This window comes from Nicotiana tabacum, chromosome 3, assembly GCF_000715075.1.
Source record: "Nicotiana tabacum cultivar K326 chromosome 3, ASM71507v2, whole genome shotgun sequence".
Classification (NCBI taxonomy): domain Eukaryota; kingdom Viridiplantae; phylum Streptophyta; class Magnoliopsida; order Solanales; family Solanaceae; genus Nicotiana; species Nicotiana tabacum.
In genome coordinates, this window is record NC_134082.1 from 124,772,236 (window position 1) to 124,789,852 (window position 17,617).

General features: G+C 38.3%; 1 protein-coding gene across 1 annotated transcript; it reads left to right on the forward strand.

The window, feature by feature from the left end:
- Positions 1 to 10,205: 10,205 nt before the first annotated feature.
- LOC107817333 (uncharacterized) lies at positions 10,206 to 12,521 on the forward strand. The gene is made up of 2 exons (XM_016643133.2): positions 10,206 to 10,753; positions 11,090 to 12,521. The coding sequence occupies exon 2, from the start codon at positions 11,116 to 11,118 to the stop codon at positions 12,496 to 12,498; it is 1,383 nt and encodes a 460-aa protein (XP_016498619.2). The 5' UTR covers positions 10,206 to 10,753; positions 11,090 to 11,115; the 3' UTR covers positions 12,499 to 12,521.
- Positions 12,522 to 17,617: the final 5,096 nt, after the last annotated feature.

A 17,617-nucleotide genomic window follows, 5' to 3' on the forward strand; every position in this document is an offset into this window, starting at 1 on the left:
AGCTATCGCACCCTTTGCCCACTTGGTCCGCAATCTTGCTGTGCTGGCCTTGGCTCTTTCCAAATCTTCCTGGCATTCCGCAACCTGATCCTTTAACCCTACTATCAATCTCTTATCTGCCCGGCTTCTCAGCTGGCTATTAGCCTCCTTTTTCATTCTCCGGATCTGAGCTTTGAGGATTTCGCCTTCTCTGATTAATCTGTTCTTTTCTCCCTTGTGGGCAGCAGACTGTAATTGGCACTCAAACCTCATATCCTGAACTTGTTGCTTCAGTTTGCCTGCTTCGGCAAGATATTCCCGCTCTTTGGCCAACCAGCCCCACTGCTCTTGTGAAGATTTGGAAAATTCTTGCACGTGAGGTCTTTTGGTCGGTCTTCCAGATGATGTCTCCCCTTTGTACCAGGCCTGATACCCGGGCGAAACTTCCCCTTTTACCCAATTCATTACACAAGTATTTGCTTCTAAGTATTGACATTGGCTCCAAATTTGACGCACCCTTGCTTCGGGAAACTGGCCGTCGGGACTGATCTCGATCACATGGGTGCTTAGATCCTCATCTTTCGGCACTATCTGATACCTTCCCAGTTGCCTTAAAACCCGATGCGGCGCGTATGGTTAAATTCTCTTGAGTCACATTAAGAGAAAATGGGGTCTGGCTGCCGGCATGTATATGACTTCGTCGATCGGTAACCATCCTAGCGCCCACTGTATTTGACTGGAGTTGAGGGTACGGAAATATGAGGTCCATGCTACGACTCCTTCTGGTAGGTATGTCTTATTAACTCTGGTATAGAATTCCTCTATGCAGGTTTTTCCAGCGGATCCATGGCTAAGAAACTGGGCTCGGTGACATAGGTGCTCGGTCATCCACATTTGCAACAACAAATTGCAACCCTCGAAAAAGCTTCCTCCGGCTTTGCAAGATGTGAGAGCCCGGAACATATCAGACACTATCATGGGCGCCAACGTACTATCATTCTGTGTGAGCAACGTACTGACGACCCCTGCTATCTTTATGTCAATATTCCCGTCTTTTCTTGGGAATACTAGTAGTCCTAAGAAAGTTATCATGAAAGCAATCCGTCTATGTTCTTCCCACTTTTGGCGATTACCTTTGCTGCACAACTGGTTTTCTGGCTTGTCGAATCCTCCTTTGTGACCATATCTTTGATATATGAAACTCATGCTGCAAAAACCTTTTGCCAAGTCAGGGTTATGAATTGTTCTGACTATCTTTAAGGAGTCCAGAAACCGGTGTATTGCTACAGCTCTTGGAGCAATCAGATATTTGTGCCTCAAAGGAGTCTCAGCGCTGCCGATATACCCTGCTATTTCTTCTAAAGTTGGGGTAAGTTCAAAATTTGAGAAACGGAAGACATTGTGCGCAGGATCCCAGTGGGGAACTAGTGCCCTTACGATATCTCCTCGTGGCCTAATATCCAACAAACTCGTGAGGCCTTTCAGATACTTCTTGATTTCGTCATGCCCTTCTTTGCCTAAATCATTCCACCAGAGCCGCAATTGGAGGGGGATTTTACTCATGATTGAAAAGGGTTCATTCGGAGTCGTGCTCATTCTGCACATTTATTAATAAGATTTTAACAAACGACACTTATTCTGATAAAAACAAAAATATATGCGATTTTTGAATTTTGAATTTTCGTAAAATATTTTTGATTTATATAAAAAAAAACTTTCTAAAGAAGTCAACAACGGAAAATATTTTGGATTTTTGTTTCGAAAACTGGGAGCCTAAAAGAACTTTTCTAGACCTTTGGCAAGACAAATACTTTTGCAACAAATAAAGATATATATACATTTTTTGAAGTAAAGAAGAACTTTTGAATTTTTCATATATATATATACATATATATATTTGCAACAAATAATAGAAGTAAAGGCAAAATAAGACTCCCTTTTTTTTATTATTATTTTCGAATTTTCATAAAAACCATTTTAAAAATAAGATTCCCTTTTTTTTTAAATTTTTTTTTAATTTTTATTTTTATGGCAAGACAAACTATATATTTCTATTTATATATATATATTTTTTTTTTTTTAAAAACCAAACAGAACAATGATTTTTCAAAAATTTGGCAGGGTTTTGACAGTATTTGTTTTTTTTTTCAAAAATAATCAATCAATTCCCTAACCGTTATTTCTTTTTTTTCACAATTTTCTAAATATTCAAACACCGGTCAGCATGCGGGCATGAGACAAATAAATGCACGGAAAACAATAGGATGCATCAGAATGATCTTTTTCATATCAGGTCGCTAGTCCTAGACGGACCCAACCCCTGTGTTGAGTCCCCTAAGTCATATGCAACATGATGCAAATAAGCGTTCCTACTAGGGATTCGGCATGAAGTCACGTTATTCTATGTTCAAAACCTGGGTCGGTGTTCTAGACAGTGTACCCGAGCGGACAACTCGAGCTGAGGAAGGAGCTCCTTTCCGGGAACCAAAAGACCAGCCGGCTTAGAAACTTTCCGAGCCTCTTTTATTTAGGGTATGACACTAACAGAATAGGGAGTCTCAACCAGTAAGCACATCCCCGGAGGTAAGAAGAGAAAGGTTTCGGCACAGTTTATATACAGTTCAAATAATATCAAAGCGGTAAAAGCAGCATTTAGCACATTAGGCTCAAAACATGTAATAATCAGATAATAAATAAAGCCAAATAATAACAATTATTCTAAGCTCGAATTCTTAACCCTGAACCAGTGGTTCTGGGTTTTCAGGATCCCCAGCAGAGTCGCCAGAGCTGTCACACCTCCTTTTTCCGACCCCGCGAAGGGCGAAGGAGTTTTTTTCAATTAAAGGACAATCGAAACGGGATTGGTTTAATTATTTCAGAGTCGCCACTTGGGAGATTTAGGGTGTCCCAAGTCACCAATTTTAATCCCGAATCGAGGAAAAGAATGACTCCATATTACAGTCTGCGTACCAGAAATCCGGATAAGGAATTCTGTTAACCCGGGAGAAGGTGTTAGGCATTCCCGAGTTCCATGGTTCTAGCACGGTCGCTCAACTGTTATATTCGGCTTGATTATCTGATTTTATACAAGTGTGAACTTATGTGCAAAATTTAACTTTTAACCGCTTTTATCATTTACTGTTTTTATCAAGAATTGCAACGTTGTGAAAATGTATCTCGAACCGCGTTACAATCAATGTACCCGTGGTCGTCGACACACTTTGACTCCGTTGAGATTTGGATTTGGGTCACATCAATGTGCACCCGATTTTAAGGAAATTAAATTATTAAAGGCGCGCCTAAAGCGACTAGCATATTTATTTTGGGTAGGACCGTGGAATTTTACTAAACGGTCCATCCCGAAGTCTAAACAATTTTTAAAGCAAATATTTACTGAGGGCCCCGCAATTTGTATTTTTATTCGGCGAGGCTCATCCCATTCTTATTTTTTAAAGGAATTTGCAATGTCATGGAAATGCATCTCGGGCCACGCCGCAATCAATGCGCCCGTGACTAGAGACATGTTTCGACTCCGTTGGGATTTGGATTTGGGTCACATAAATGTGCACCCGAGTTTAAGAAGGTAAGGTTCATTAAAGCGTATCCTAAAGAGACTAACGTGTTGTTATTTTAGGAGGGTTGTGAGATTTGCTAAACAACCCGTCCTGGAAACTAAATGCTTCACTAATATACATTTAACAAGGGCCCCGCATCTGCGTTTTGTTTATTTTATCGAGGCTCATCTCGTTGTTATTTTTAAAGGATATCCTATAGCACCTACGTTTCTTGTCGTGTTTGTCTCTATCAATTGAAAGCAGTAAATAGCCTTAGTCGATTATAAAACCGGATTTAAAATGCTTTTACAGAATAATAAAACGTGACTGCACTTATGGACAACTAGTCGCAAATTATGGGCCCAAACTAGCTCATGCGAGATGGCCAGACTTGGGCCCTGTTTTTCCAATACAGGCCTAGATGATTTTTTCGATTTGGGCTCGGCCTTCCTGAGGTTGAGGCCTAGAACTGATTCTTTGTTCTTTATCAATTTATATGTGACAAACTAGCAAAAGGGGAAAGAACTTTAACTCATGTGGATAGTTTTCCTATTTTGGCCTACATTACAGCATATATGGCAAAGTAAACTAAATCTGAGATGCAAACTAATTCATTGAGAATACTTTTAACTAGCAGCATACGTATACAAACTGATATTCGATTACCATGCATTGACATCTACTAGGCGTGCAGGCTACTTCCAGCATCCAAACCAAAATAAAAATCATTCTACATTACATGATATTTAATGCAACAATCTACGTATAAAAAGACATTCTTCAGGTTTTCTCATTTTTGTGTTCATCCTCAATTTTCCAATTACATCTGACAGTGTATTAGGTGTGTACCTGGTATAGAGAACAAAAGAAGAAAGGAATGGTCAGTCGGGCAGTATGCCACAAACACAGCAGCAGCATATACACAGCAACAACAATCAGCCAATAATGGTGAAGCTCAGCAAGGACCCGAGCAACAAATGAACAATCCCAGAAAAAGAACAGAGTAGGAAACAACAGCCCAAAATGTTGAATGTAACAGCAACAGAAATCCAATGACCACAGGGAAGCTTGGCAGACAACAGGAAAAGCAAAACCCCACAGAAAACCTGATCAAACTGGACTCTTGCACAGTTTCTTCTAGACCATACTCATTCACAATGTTCTGAAATTTATTTCTGTTTTTCCTTTTCAGTTTTTCTTACTCCCAAGATCTCTCCAGACTCAACAAAAATCAACCCTCTTTCTAATGGAAGGTCTGCCTCTTTTATAGTCTAACCTTAACACTTTACAGTCTGTTTTACAACTCAAAATTGCCCCCCCTCGTTGTTTTTCCTCTCACTTCTTTTAAATAAACAAAACTCCCATCACATCCCTGACAGCCCCTCTCTCTTTTGTTGTTAAAATGTACTAATCACTTGTTTATTTAACCAAAGTATGGGCAGTAGGAATATAATCTGACAGCACATGCTGTCCAATTATTTTAATTCCTTAAAGCTAACCATACACATGCTGCCCACGGTCTAAACCAAATGGCATCGTGTTTTAAAATCAAAGTCTGAATCTGCCATTATAACCTTTCCCCTAGATGTTCTTTAATTTGATTTGAACAAAATCAATAGGCAATACAATTCAGTTCCTAATGGGACTCAAATACGATCACAACAGAAATAAACAATACGAATCAAGTTGTTACCCTTAACGATTGAAACTAATTGACGACATATATCGACTCGACTATATTAATCGTAACACATAACAATCAATCGTTCATATAAACAACACGTATAGAGTCCCGAATGACTTCAGACAAATTTGTTCAAACACTGGGAACTTATATGAATTAAACTCGTTTGACGACTAATCTAATTGATAAGCACGTATATCACAGGGTATATTCAGAACACAAACAGAAGACAATTGACCAAATAAAAGGCCTTTAACAGAGATGGAAGAAATCCGAATGAAAAATAACAAAATAACAAACAAACACAACGAAATATGCTGACAACTTAATTAGAACTAAAACAAAAGAAAGAAAAACTTACCAAAAGAGTTTGAAATCAAAATGACCCAAATCTGACTCAACTTCGAACTCTTGAGGCCGAACAAACTTTAATAAGGGTGTTCTCACGTGAGAACACCTTGATTAAGGTCTATTAGACCTCAAACCCTTGTCAAGACCGGCCGGATTCCCCAGGTGCATGTGTTTCAAGTTCTGGATTTTTAGATCTGGATTTTTAGGAGTTGTGGGTAGATTCAGACCAAACCAAGCTTGGTTTGGTCACGAGGAAGGTCAGGGGAGTGTCTGGTATGAAGATGGGGTGGTTTGGCATAGATCGAGTTTTGTCTCGAATCTTCAAATCCAGATTCGAGACGATAGGAGGTGATTCGAGGTTCGTGGTTAGTGGATTCGTGTTCAGGGTGGTTGGATGCTTTAGGGGTGTGAAGGGGGTGGTCACCGGCGTTCGTGCCGCCGGCTTTAATGGCGAGGGAGACTAGGGCGGCTTGCTAGGGTTTGGGGTTTCAGGTTTGATCTTGGGGACGAAGGGATGGGGTGCTGGTATAGGGGGCGTGGGGTGTAAGGGAAGGTTTATATATGGTCTATGGGATTGGATCTGAGCCGTTAGATCGGATGATCTCAACGGCTTGGATCTGAGGGTGAGAAATGAGACGGGGTCGTTTGGCAGTTAAACGGGGTCGTTTGGTTTAAGTGAAGGGTTGAGTCACGGGTGCGTGTATGGACCGTTGGATCAAGAGGCTTAGACGGCTCAGATCAATTTGCCTGAAACGACGTCGTTGAGGTGAGTTGAACAGCCTGATCTGGACCGTTCCTTTGAATCAGATCAACGACTTCAAATGGGGACGCCGATACGACGTCGTTTGAGTCCGTGCTTGGGCAGGCTGGATTTGGACTGGGTCTGAGTGCCGGTTTTGGGCCCTTTTTGTTTCAATTTCTGGGCCCAAATCGATTTTGATCCCTCACTCATTTGCTTTTTTTTTTATTTTTTTTTTTTTAAACAAAAATAAAATAATGAAATTAACATCAACAATAATGTAACATTCCCACACAATTACCACGAAAATATTTAAGTAAGTTAAATCACAACCTAAAACGAACGACGCACATACATTTATATTTTTGAATTTTCTTTTAACGCCACATATATTTTTTTGTATTTTTGTTTGATAATGACTAGATGCAAAATGGACAGACTCACAAACGACTAACAACACATGTCACGGAAAGATCGAAAAAATTGTACAGCGAAGCCTTTTGCCACTATTTTTATTTTCTTTTGGAGCGATTGTCCGTGAAGCAAAAATCACGTGCTTACAAGCATTATCAAGACGAATTGTCTTAATTGCATAATCTGGAAATTATGCTCTTAGCTTTATTATTTGAGCCAACAATCTCGCAAATGCCATATTGCGAGTTGATAGTAAGCACACATGTGACCATCTTGTAGATGCATCTACCAAAACCATATAATATTTGAATGGTCTACATGGAGGGTGAATGGGCCGACATATATCATCTTGTATACGTTCCAGAAATGCAGGGGATTCCATCCTAACTTTAATAGTTGATGGTCTAATAATTAATTTTCCTTGAGAACATGCAGCACAAGAGAATTCCTTAAATTGAAAAATCTTCTGATTCTTCATTGCATGTCCATGTGAATTCTTAATTATTTTACACATCATATTAGAATTAAGATGGCCCAACCGGTCATGCCAAATAATAAAATTATCTTGATTAGTAAACTTCTCGTTTATTACGTCATGTGTTTCAATCCTGCTAATACTTGTGTAGTATAAGCCGGAGGAAAGAACAGGTAATATTTCAAGCACATATTTTTTACCGGACATTATTGCAGTAATATAAAGATATTCAATCTTTTCATCATTTGTAGTTTCAATATGATAGTCATTTTGTCTAATATCTTTGAAACTTAATAAGTTTCTTTGAGTTTTATTACAATACAGTGCTTCATCAGTAGCCAAATTTGTTCCTCCTGGTAGTAATAAATTGGCTCTTCCAGAACCTTCAATTAATCTTGTACTACCGGATATTGTATTAACATTCGCTTCTTTTATTACCAAATAAGAGAAATATCTCTTATCTTTTAGAATAGTATGTGTTGCAGCATTATCCAGAAGACATGTATTATCTTTATTAATCTTGAGTCCAACTGAAGACTGGAGAATTTTCATACCCTTCATAAAAAAAAACAAAAAATACATCATAAGAAATATGAAAGACAAACAAAAAAACATTAAGAAATACATTAGAAATGTAGAAATTAGCAACACATGATGCATTAGGAAAATACACTCAAGAAAAATAAACTAGTTGCAAACATAAAAATAACAATTTTTATAATTTCATTCCCCAGTAAGATGATTAGTTCTTCAGTCAATATCCTCAAAGAAGTCTCCAGCTTCTAAATGAGTAATATTTGTTAGGCCTCCAAAATCATCATCTTTATATGCAAGATGTGCCTTAGAATCATATTTGTTTGAGGGACCTGCTTCATCATCATTATTTTAAAAGGTTAAGTGTGCCTTTACATTATTTTCTTTTTTTCTGAGGGAGGCTTGATGAAGTTTGACAAAATGATTTGGCGCACGACAAATGCATGCCCAATGACCATTCATACCACATCGGTGACACATACTAGTTTTACTTTTTGAATGATTAATTTGAGAACCCTTATTGTTTTCCAATTTATTTACACCATAATGACGATAATTGTTTCGTCCCCTGCCACGTCCACGTTTACGACCATGTCCATGACCACAATAATTATTTTGTTTTCTTTAAAACTTATCATATGCTGCTACAACATTCACTTCCGGAAATGGAGCTGACCCAGTGAGACGAGCTTCATGATTTTTCATTAATAGAGTATTATTCTGCTCTGCCACAAGTAGGCATGTGATTAACTCAGAATATTTCTTAAAACCTTTTTCACGGTATTGTTGTTGTAGCACCACATTTGAAGCGTGAAAAGTAGAAAATATTTTTTCCAACAAGTCCTCATCTATGATAGTGTCTCCACATAATTTTAATAGAGAACTTACTTTAAAGATATCAAAATTATACTCACTTACGGTTTTAAAATCATGCAGCCTTAAATGTATCCACTCATACCGAGCTTTCGGTAATACCGTAAGTTTTAGGTGGTCATACCGATCCTTCAAATTAATCCATAATTCAAGTGGATCTTTTACGGTTAAATATTCAGTTTTTAACCCTTCATGTAGATGATGACGAATGAAAATCACGACCTTCGCTTTATCCTGATTTGATGCTTCATTTCCTTGTATAATAGTATTTCCAAGACCTTTAGCGTCAAGGTGAATTTCAGTATCAAGGACCCATGATAAATAGTTCCTCCCGGTGATGTCAAGTTCCACAAATTCAAGTTTTGATAAATTTGACATAGTGAAAAATTAATAAATATGGCTCAACTTAGCGGGAGTTAAGAATGAAATTAGAGCTTTGTGCTGATAACGTGTTATAAAATAAAAGCAATGCAATAAAATGTAAATAAGAAGAGATAGAAAGAAGGAAGAAGTCTTTTCTTCTTTCACTTTGGTGTATCTTTCCATTGCAATTACATAGCCTTTTATAGGCATAAAAAGTAAAAATGATGGACATAAAATAGGAGATTTAATCTTTAAGCTATTCACAACATGGACATCCAATGTAGCATCCAATGTACAAACTATTTATAACAGTCCAAATATTCTTTGATTATATATTGGACTGAAGTTTCGATGATTCTCAAGTTGAAAAGTTTATCACTTTTTTTACGTAAATAATATTTTTCCTTCATAAAATTGTATTATTTTTTCAAGTAAAATATAAGTCCAAATACAATTTTATTTTTTCAAACACTTTTTTCAACTTAATTCAAATACTATTTTCTTTCAATCTCACATTTTAGTAGGTCAATTAGTTAGCTATTTTTAATTTGGTAGTGAGAATTCCCTACACTATAATTTCCCCCCTATTTTTTCCTTTTTCCCTCCACTATTATAATAAAAATATTTTAAAAATTATCCTAAAAAGTCAGTTACATAATTTATCTATGTGCCATCTTTTGCCACCCATTATCATTCACATAGAAATTAGCATCCCATCTCGATCCATGTCTCAATTTTATTACGTAAATATTTTTTATTTTTTTAATTTTAATTTTGACTTTTTTTTTAACTTTGAAACAAATTTGAAGGATGACTTTATAAGTAATTCTTATAAATAAAAAATTCACCAAACACAAAATTAAATAACTTCACATATCCCCTAATTATTTTCTCTTTTCCATGAACCAAATAACCAGCCTTTAAATTATAAAATAATTAACAAATTTGATCCAAAGTGAGTATTTCCGTGTAAAACCAACGGTGCAAAAAAACAAGGAAATACTCAACTCCCATCTTCCCATCGATGACAAGCTCATTCCCAAATCAGGAAACACTAACTTTGGACCAAACTTGTTCACTTTTTGATACTTTGAGGATGTAATTCACCTTTAGGTATACTTTAGGATGTTTTCTGCTAAAACTCGTCGAAAGTCTTTTGAAATTTCAGGTGGTGTTGCTGCTGGGGCTTTTCATTTGGATCGGATATCCGAAATCCAAACCAGATTGTCTTTATTAAAATTTTGAATTTTGGATCGGATTAGTATTGATATATTTTAGTCCGATCCGAAATTCGAAATTAATAGGACATATATAAATAATACACTTTAATTTCGGATAGTCGTTACTTACTTTACATCAAACTCCAAGTTATTACGTTTACAGTTGCTAGATTTAGCTATATTAACACCATAATACTCTCGTTGCATAAACATCAATTTTTATTAATGTATTCCCTTCTTTACAAAGAAAATATATATATTAGTTAACTTTGAGACATAATAATACGATTCGAAATTCGATTCGATCCAAACTTTAAAATCCGATATAATTCGGATCGAATTCATTGCATTTTTTAGAATTCCAATCCGAAATGCACTAAATCTGATCCCATCCGTGCACAGCCCTAGTTGCTACCGGCAGCAACTGTTGTTCAGAAACTGTTTCTGGCAAGGAGAGCTGTTTGAAATTTCTTCTCATTTCTTGCTTGATAGCCGTCTGGTTAAGGCTATTGATTATTTTTGACCCATTTTTTCTGCTCCATTGAAACAGAGTTCATTGTATTTAAGGTATTTATTCTTTCCAGTTATGGGTTATTTTTGTGTGCCAATAGGTGATTTTGTGTTTGCAATTTTGTTTTTTCATATGCATTGATCATTTTATGCATTTTATATGTTCTCATCAGAATTAATTATTCAGAATAACGAATTTCAAACAGCGATTTCATATTGCACTGTGTCATGTCAGCTTGAACAGAAAGGATGCTTATTATAAAGGAAGATGTTATTCTTTTGTACTTTATAAAAACGTTTGATATCTGCGAAGTATTTGTCTGATAATTTTTAGTCAAAAAATGCTCAACTGTTCTTCAAAAAATTCTTACTTTTACTCGAAAAATGCTTCAGATATCAGGTTTAAGCTGTTGGATTAGATGTGGAGCATCAAAGATAAATTATCAACAAGGTTAATGAATGTTTGCGTGGCATCTCTTTGTAAAGCCAAACAATTGGAGAAAGCTGAAGCTGTTATAGTTGATGCAATAATAATTGGAGTACAACCAGATGTTGTCACTTACAACACATTGATTGCTGCATATTGCCGCTTTGTTGGCATAGATGCTGGTTATTCCGTCCTGCATAGGATGAAGGAGGCTGGAATTAACCCTAACGTTATTACATATAACACTTTGATTGCTGGAGCTACAAGATATTGCCTGTTGTCTCGATGTCTTGATCTGTTTGATGAAATGCTTGAGATGAGTATTCTTCCTGATATTTGGAGTTACAACACATTAATGCATTGCTTCTTAAAATTGGGAAAGCCAGATGAAGCGTACAGGGTTTTTCAAGATATTCTTTTAAAAGATATTTCTGTTCATCCAGCAACATTCAATATTCTAATTAATGGTCTTTGTATGAATGGATATACGGAGAATGCCCTAATGTTATTTAGGAGCTTAAAGCGTCATGGATTTATCCCTCAGTTAGTAACTTACAACATTCTTATTCATGGGTTGTGCAAGTCAAGACGAGGAAAAGCTGCAAGAGAGTTCCTCACCGAATTGGTCGAATGGGGTCATATCCCGAATGCCATCACTTATACGACAATAATGAAATGTTGCTTCAGATGTAAACAATTTGAAGAAGGCCTTAAAATTTTTGCGGAGATGAGAAGGAAAGGATACACGTATGATACCTTTGCTTACTGTACAGTGGCAAGTATGTTACTTAAAACTGGGAGGATAACTGAGGCCAGCGAGTACCTGGGCTATATTATTACAAGTGGCTTTAGCCTTGATACTGTGTCTTTTAATACCATTGTTAATCTATATTGTAAGGAAGGTCAGCTGGATAATGCTTATAAGTTGTTATACGAGGCAGAAAAAGAAGGTTTGGAATCTGACAAGTACACCCATGCTATCTTGATTGATGGCTTGTGCAGGACTGGCAATTTCAAAGAGGCCCTGCAACATTTGAACAGTATGAGTATGATGGGTTTTGATTCTAACTTGGTCGCATGGAATTCTTTTATCAACGGGTTGTGTAAAGCTGGTCACTTTGATCATGCTTTGCAGATGTTTGAGTCAATGGATGTGAAGGATTCTGTTACTTACTCTACCATAGTGCACGGTCTTTGCAAAGCTGGGAGGTTTCGTGCTGCATCTAAGTTACTACTATCGTGTATTAGAGGTGGCATGAGAATTCTTAAATCAGACAAACGATTTGTTGTTGATGGTCTTCGTAGTTCTGGACTTTCGCAGGAAGCAAGGAAGGTCCAGTCTAAAATTCGATTGGCTAAGATACTGCATTATTAATAAGGAATGGTGATAAACTCTGTCACTGAAGTTTTAACCTTATTTGACTGGCTAAGATTCTGCATTATAATGATTTGTGGAAGCTGAAAAATCTTAGAAATTAAAGTGGCTTTAAAGTTTAAACATCTGCATTCTGTGCTGGCAAGAGCCAAGAATTCATCTTCCAAATTGGAATTTCCCATTTCTCCCGCCAAAGCTTGTGAGTTTGTGATTCGAAATTGTCAGTATGGGAAGCTGAACTGAACAACACCTCCATTCTATTCCCTCAAATTTTTCTACGTCGGCTTCAGTACCACAGGTTTTGTTCCTAAATTCAACTTGAGATGTTCTATTTTCTCCGTCCAATTTCACCAATAAACCCTTATACTAAGTTAGGGTTATCAAGACTAATTTTTTTCTTTTCAGTTTTACTGTTTTTTCCTAATTTTTTGGAATTTGGTTTCAGATAGAGACGCTCTATGTGAAGCTCTACAGCAAATATACGAAGATCGAGGTTTTGGGGGTTTTTCCTTAACCGTTTCTGTTTATTTTTATTGCTGCTGAGTGAAAAAAGTTAGTATCTTTTCCTGTTTACTATTATTGATTTGCGAGACCTTAAAATTTCAGTTGATGAATCTTTTGTCATGGTCTAAAACATTGCTTGTTCTAGTTCTACAGATTGCATGGCCATGTTGATAGGTGGTCTATCCATGCTTACAGGGGTCTTTCTAATCTCATCCTATTGCATGCGTAGATGCTGGAGGCGTTTGATTCAATGGATATACCTAATAAAACACATTATGCAATTACTTGCTAACATAAAAGTGAACTAGGAACAAAGTGTAAGGCAATGTGATTTACTAAAATTCTTATGATTAGTTTGTAGATTTCCATGGTATGTTTTTTCAGGTATCCCTAGGTTTTCTTCTGACTGTGTGCTTCTTCCTTATAGTGTGTGCTTTTCATATCTATTATTTTCCCATACCTCCATTCATCTCACCACAGTTTTGTAATTTTTTCCTAATTCCAGTCAGGTTTACTTTATGTACCTCAGCATCTATATATCGCGTTTATCACTTAATTGACAGTATTATGATTGTTTGCAGATAGTGGAAAGAAAAATCAGACGCCACTTGCAATAGGTATTGTCTTTAGTTCTAATTTTATAGTACAACTGACATGGTCAAATGCCTTGAGAAGTGTAAAGTACAGATACAATAGAGAAATCTCTCTTGTATTGTATTTAAGAAGTAACAAGTATATATACAAGTACATAGAGCCCTAACTATGGAAAGAATAAAAAAGGAAATCCTATAAATCTGCTGTGAATCCCTATAATTATGCTAGCTATGTATATTACATAAGATTATGTCTACATTCAGATTATGTCTACATTCATTATCTAACACTCCCCCTCAAGCTGGAGCATAGATATTGATTATGCCCAGCTTGTTACAAAGGTAATCAACTCGAATTCCATTCAACGCCTTTGTGAACAAATCAGCCGGTTGCTCTCCTGTCTTCACGTAGCCATTGGAGATCAAGTTCTCCTAAATCTTCTCACGAATAAAATGGCAGTCAACTTCAATATGCTTAGTTCTTTCGTGATACACCGGATTTGAAGCAATATGGAGGGCAACTTGATTGTCACACCAGAGTTTTGCTGGTATTGGATGCTCTAACCCAATTTCAGTCAGCAGATGATGTATCCACATAATCTCACATGTAAACTGTGACATAGCTCTATACTCGGATTCTGCACTGGATCGAGATACAACATTTTGCTTCTTGCTCCTCCATGATACCAGGTTTCCTCCAACAAAGACACAATAACCTGTAGTATATCTTCTATCAATTTTCAATCTAGCCCAGTCAGCATCTACAAAACACTCAATACGAGTATGATTGTGACTGCTATATAATATGCCAAGTCCAGAAGCTCCTTTTAAGTAATACAAAATCTGTTCCAAAGCTGCCCAATGTTTGACCGCTGGTGCAGACATGAACTGGCTAACAACACTTACCGCAAAAGCAATATCTGGACGAGTCACAATGAAGTAGTTTAATTTTCCAACTAACCTCCTGTATCTCTCTTGATCGTCAAAAGGATCACCATCATCTTTCATAAGATGCATATTAGGAACCATTGGAGTACTGCAAGGTTTAGCTGCCAACTTTTCAGTTTTTGCAAGCAAGTCAAGAATGTACTTTCTCTGAGACAAAAGAATTCCCTTCTTGCTTCTATTTACTTCTACTCCCAAAAAGTATTTCAATTGGCCCAAGTCCTTTGTATGAAACCTAGTATGTAGAAAAGACTTGAGGGAAGAAATCCCCGCATAGTCACTTCCTGTGATAACAATATCATCAACATATACAACAAGGAGAATAGTTCCAGCTGCTGATTTCCGATAGAAGACTGAGTGATCGCACTTACTCATTTTCAACCCAAACTCCTGAACTACCTCACTGAACTTGCCAAACCAAGCTCGTGGACTCTGCTTCAATCCATACAAGGACTTCTTCAAATGACAGACTTCCCCATACTCCCCCTGAGCAACAAAACCGGGTGGTTGCTCCATATACACTTCCTCCTAAAGATCACCATGAAGGAATGCATTCTTTATATCCAACTGATGTAAAGGCCAATTCTCGGACGCAGCTAGGGAAATAAATAAGCGGACATAAGTGAGTTTGGCAACCAGGGAGAAGGTGTCAGAATAATCCACCCCATAAGTCTGAGCATACCCTTTCGCTACAAGTCTGGCCTTAAGTCTTGCCACATAACCATCTGGATTAACTTTACCTGTAAAGACCCACTTGCATCCCACTGGTTTCTTTCCCTTTGGTAAATCTACCAAATCCCATGTGTGGTTATCCTCTAAAGCATGTATTTCCTCAAGCATTGCATCAGAATATCTGGGATGATTCAAAGCCTCCTTTACTGTTTTGGGTACGGAGATGGAGTCTAGAGAAGCAATCATAGATCTAGACGTAGAGGATAAGTGGTCATAGGAAACAAAGTTAGCAACAGAATATGTCGATTTGCAAGTACGTGTACCTTTGCGAAGAGCAATAGGAAGGTCAAGGTTATCTAGAGGATTAGGCAAAGGAGGATCAGATGATGCAGGAACTGGTGCGGGACATGTATCATTTGTCTCTCGCCTTCGCGAATAAACTTGAACAATTGGAGGTTTTGCTAACACAGTTGGAGCAGGTGCTGAAGGCATAATAGTCGATTGGTGCTCAATAGAAGAACTGGGAGATCGAAGAGTATCATCTGATTGTTCTATCAAAGTACGAGTAACCTGATATACTAGCCACTCATCTTCCTCCCCCTGGCTTATAGAAATGGGAGGTGCATAGAAGAATGGTATAGTCTCTGAAAATACTACATCAGTTGACACTAAATATTTGCCAAGTTCAGTAGAATAACATCGATAACCCTTCTGAAGGCGAGAATAACCCAGGAAAACACATTTCACAGCCTTGGGATCCAACTTGGTAAGAGATGGTCGAACATCTCGAACATAACATGTGCTTCCAAAAACCTTAGGTTCCACCAGAAATAATGACTTGTTTGGAAAAAGAACACTATAAGGCACATTACCATCGAGTACACTAGATGGCATGCGATTAATCAGAAAACAAGCCGTAGAAACCGCATCAACCCAGAACTGTTTAGGAACCTTCATTTGGAACAAAAGTGCTCGAGCTGTCTCAAGTAGATGCCTATTCTTCCTCGCAACAACTCCATTTTGAGAGGGTGTATCAACTGTCATGGGCGGCTTTCCAGCCATGCCCCATGACCCCTTGGGCGCCCCCGTGGCGTCCTAGCAAGCCTCCCAATGCCTAGCGCCACGGACGGCCCCGTGGTCTTGGCCGCGCCAAGTGACAAGCGCGCATGTGCCTCTGTCGCCCCACCGATATCCCTCGCCAGCGCCCAGCCGCAGGCAAATGCCAACAGTGCTGCGCGCGCAGACAACGCCCCGTGCGCCGACCGTGATGTCAAAGACGCTGCTGCTGACAACGGACCTGTTTCTGCATTGTAGAAAACTAAGTCCTTTTCATTGTAAACATAGAGTAGTTTTATTTCATGTACTTCCATTATGTTTCTCTAGCTTAGTCAAGTCTAGTCTTATAGCTTTGGTTTATTTTTTTTAAGCATTATTAGGGGGGATCAAGTAATCAAACTTTCTAGCAAGCAAACAATTCTCTGTACTGGTGTCTCTCCCCCTCGACACCGTGTTGCTTTCTGTAATAGCTTTCATTAATGCAATCAAGCTTTCTCTCATTCTCAATTCTCATTTCTGTTCTCTCAATTGCTCTTGACATTGGTTTTCCCGTATGACACTGATAATCTAGTCTAGCGTACGGAAGAGACCTCAGTTGGCGGACAATAACTACACTGACATCAGTTACTTAGCCTTACGTCGCCCTTCCAAGGAATCTCAGGAAGGCGCTGCATAACAATTGGTATCAGAGCCTAGGCTCGACATCAGACGAGGGAATGCATTGCCATTACCACCATTTCTGACCATGGTGATCACGGGGACCGCATTGCGGCCCTTGAACAGACGGTTGACGGATTACGGCCCATCGTGGATACGGTGCCTGAACTAAGAACCAGCCTAGGGCAAAGGTTGGACGACCTGGACTGCCGGGTGCTCCAGGCCGAAGTTGACATAAAACATCAGCCGTGACTCCGAGGGAGACCAGCAAACGGCAGCCACAGAGGCAGTCAAAATTTTTGGCAAATTCGAGGGACTCCAACAGGAGCGTGCCGAGGATTTAGCTTACAGGGCACAAGAGGCAGACAGGGTGACTGCCATGCAACAAGCTATTGATGACTTGACAGACAAGCTCAATGTTGTCAATGCTGCTTTACAGGGCCTGCTTCGAGGCGGTGGAAACCAAATCGGGAGCGCCGCGAATCCTGCTTCCGCGACACAAAAAATATTCCTGAGCCAAAGCCATATAGTGAAGCTAGGAATGCCAAGGAAGTGGAGAACTTCATCTTTGATGTCGAACAGTATTTCGATGCTATTGAGGGCCTAGAAGAAGCTAAGAAGGTAGCAACTGCTGCCATGTATCTTCAGGGTGATGCTAAACTCTGGTGGCGGGTGAAGTACGAAGCCATCAG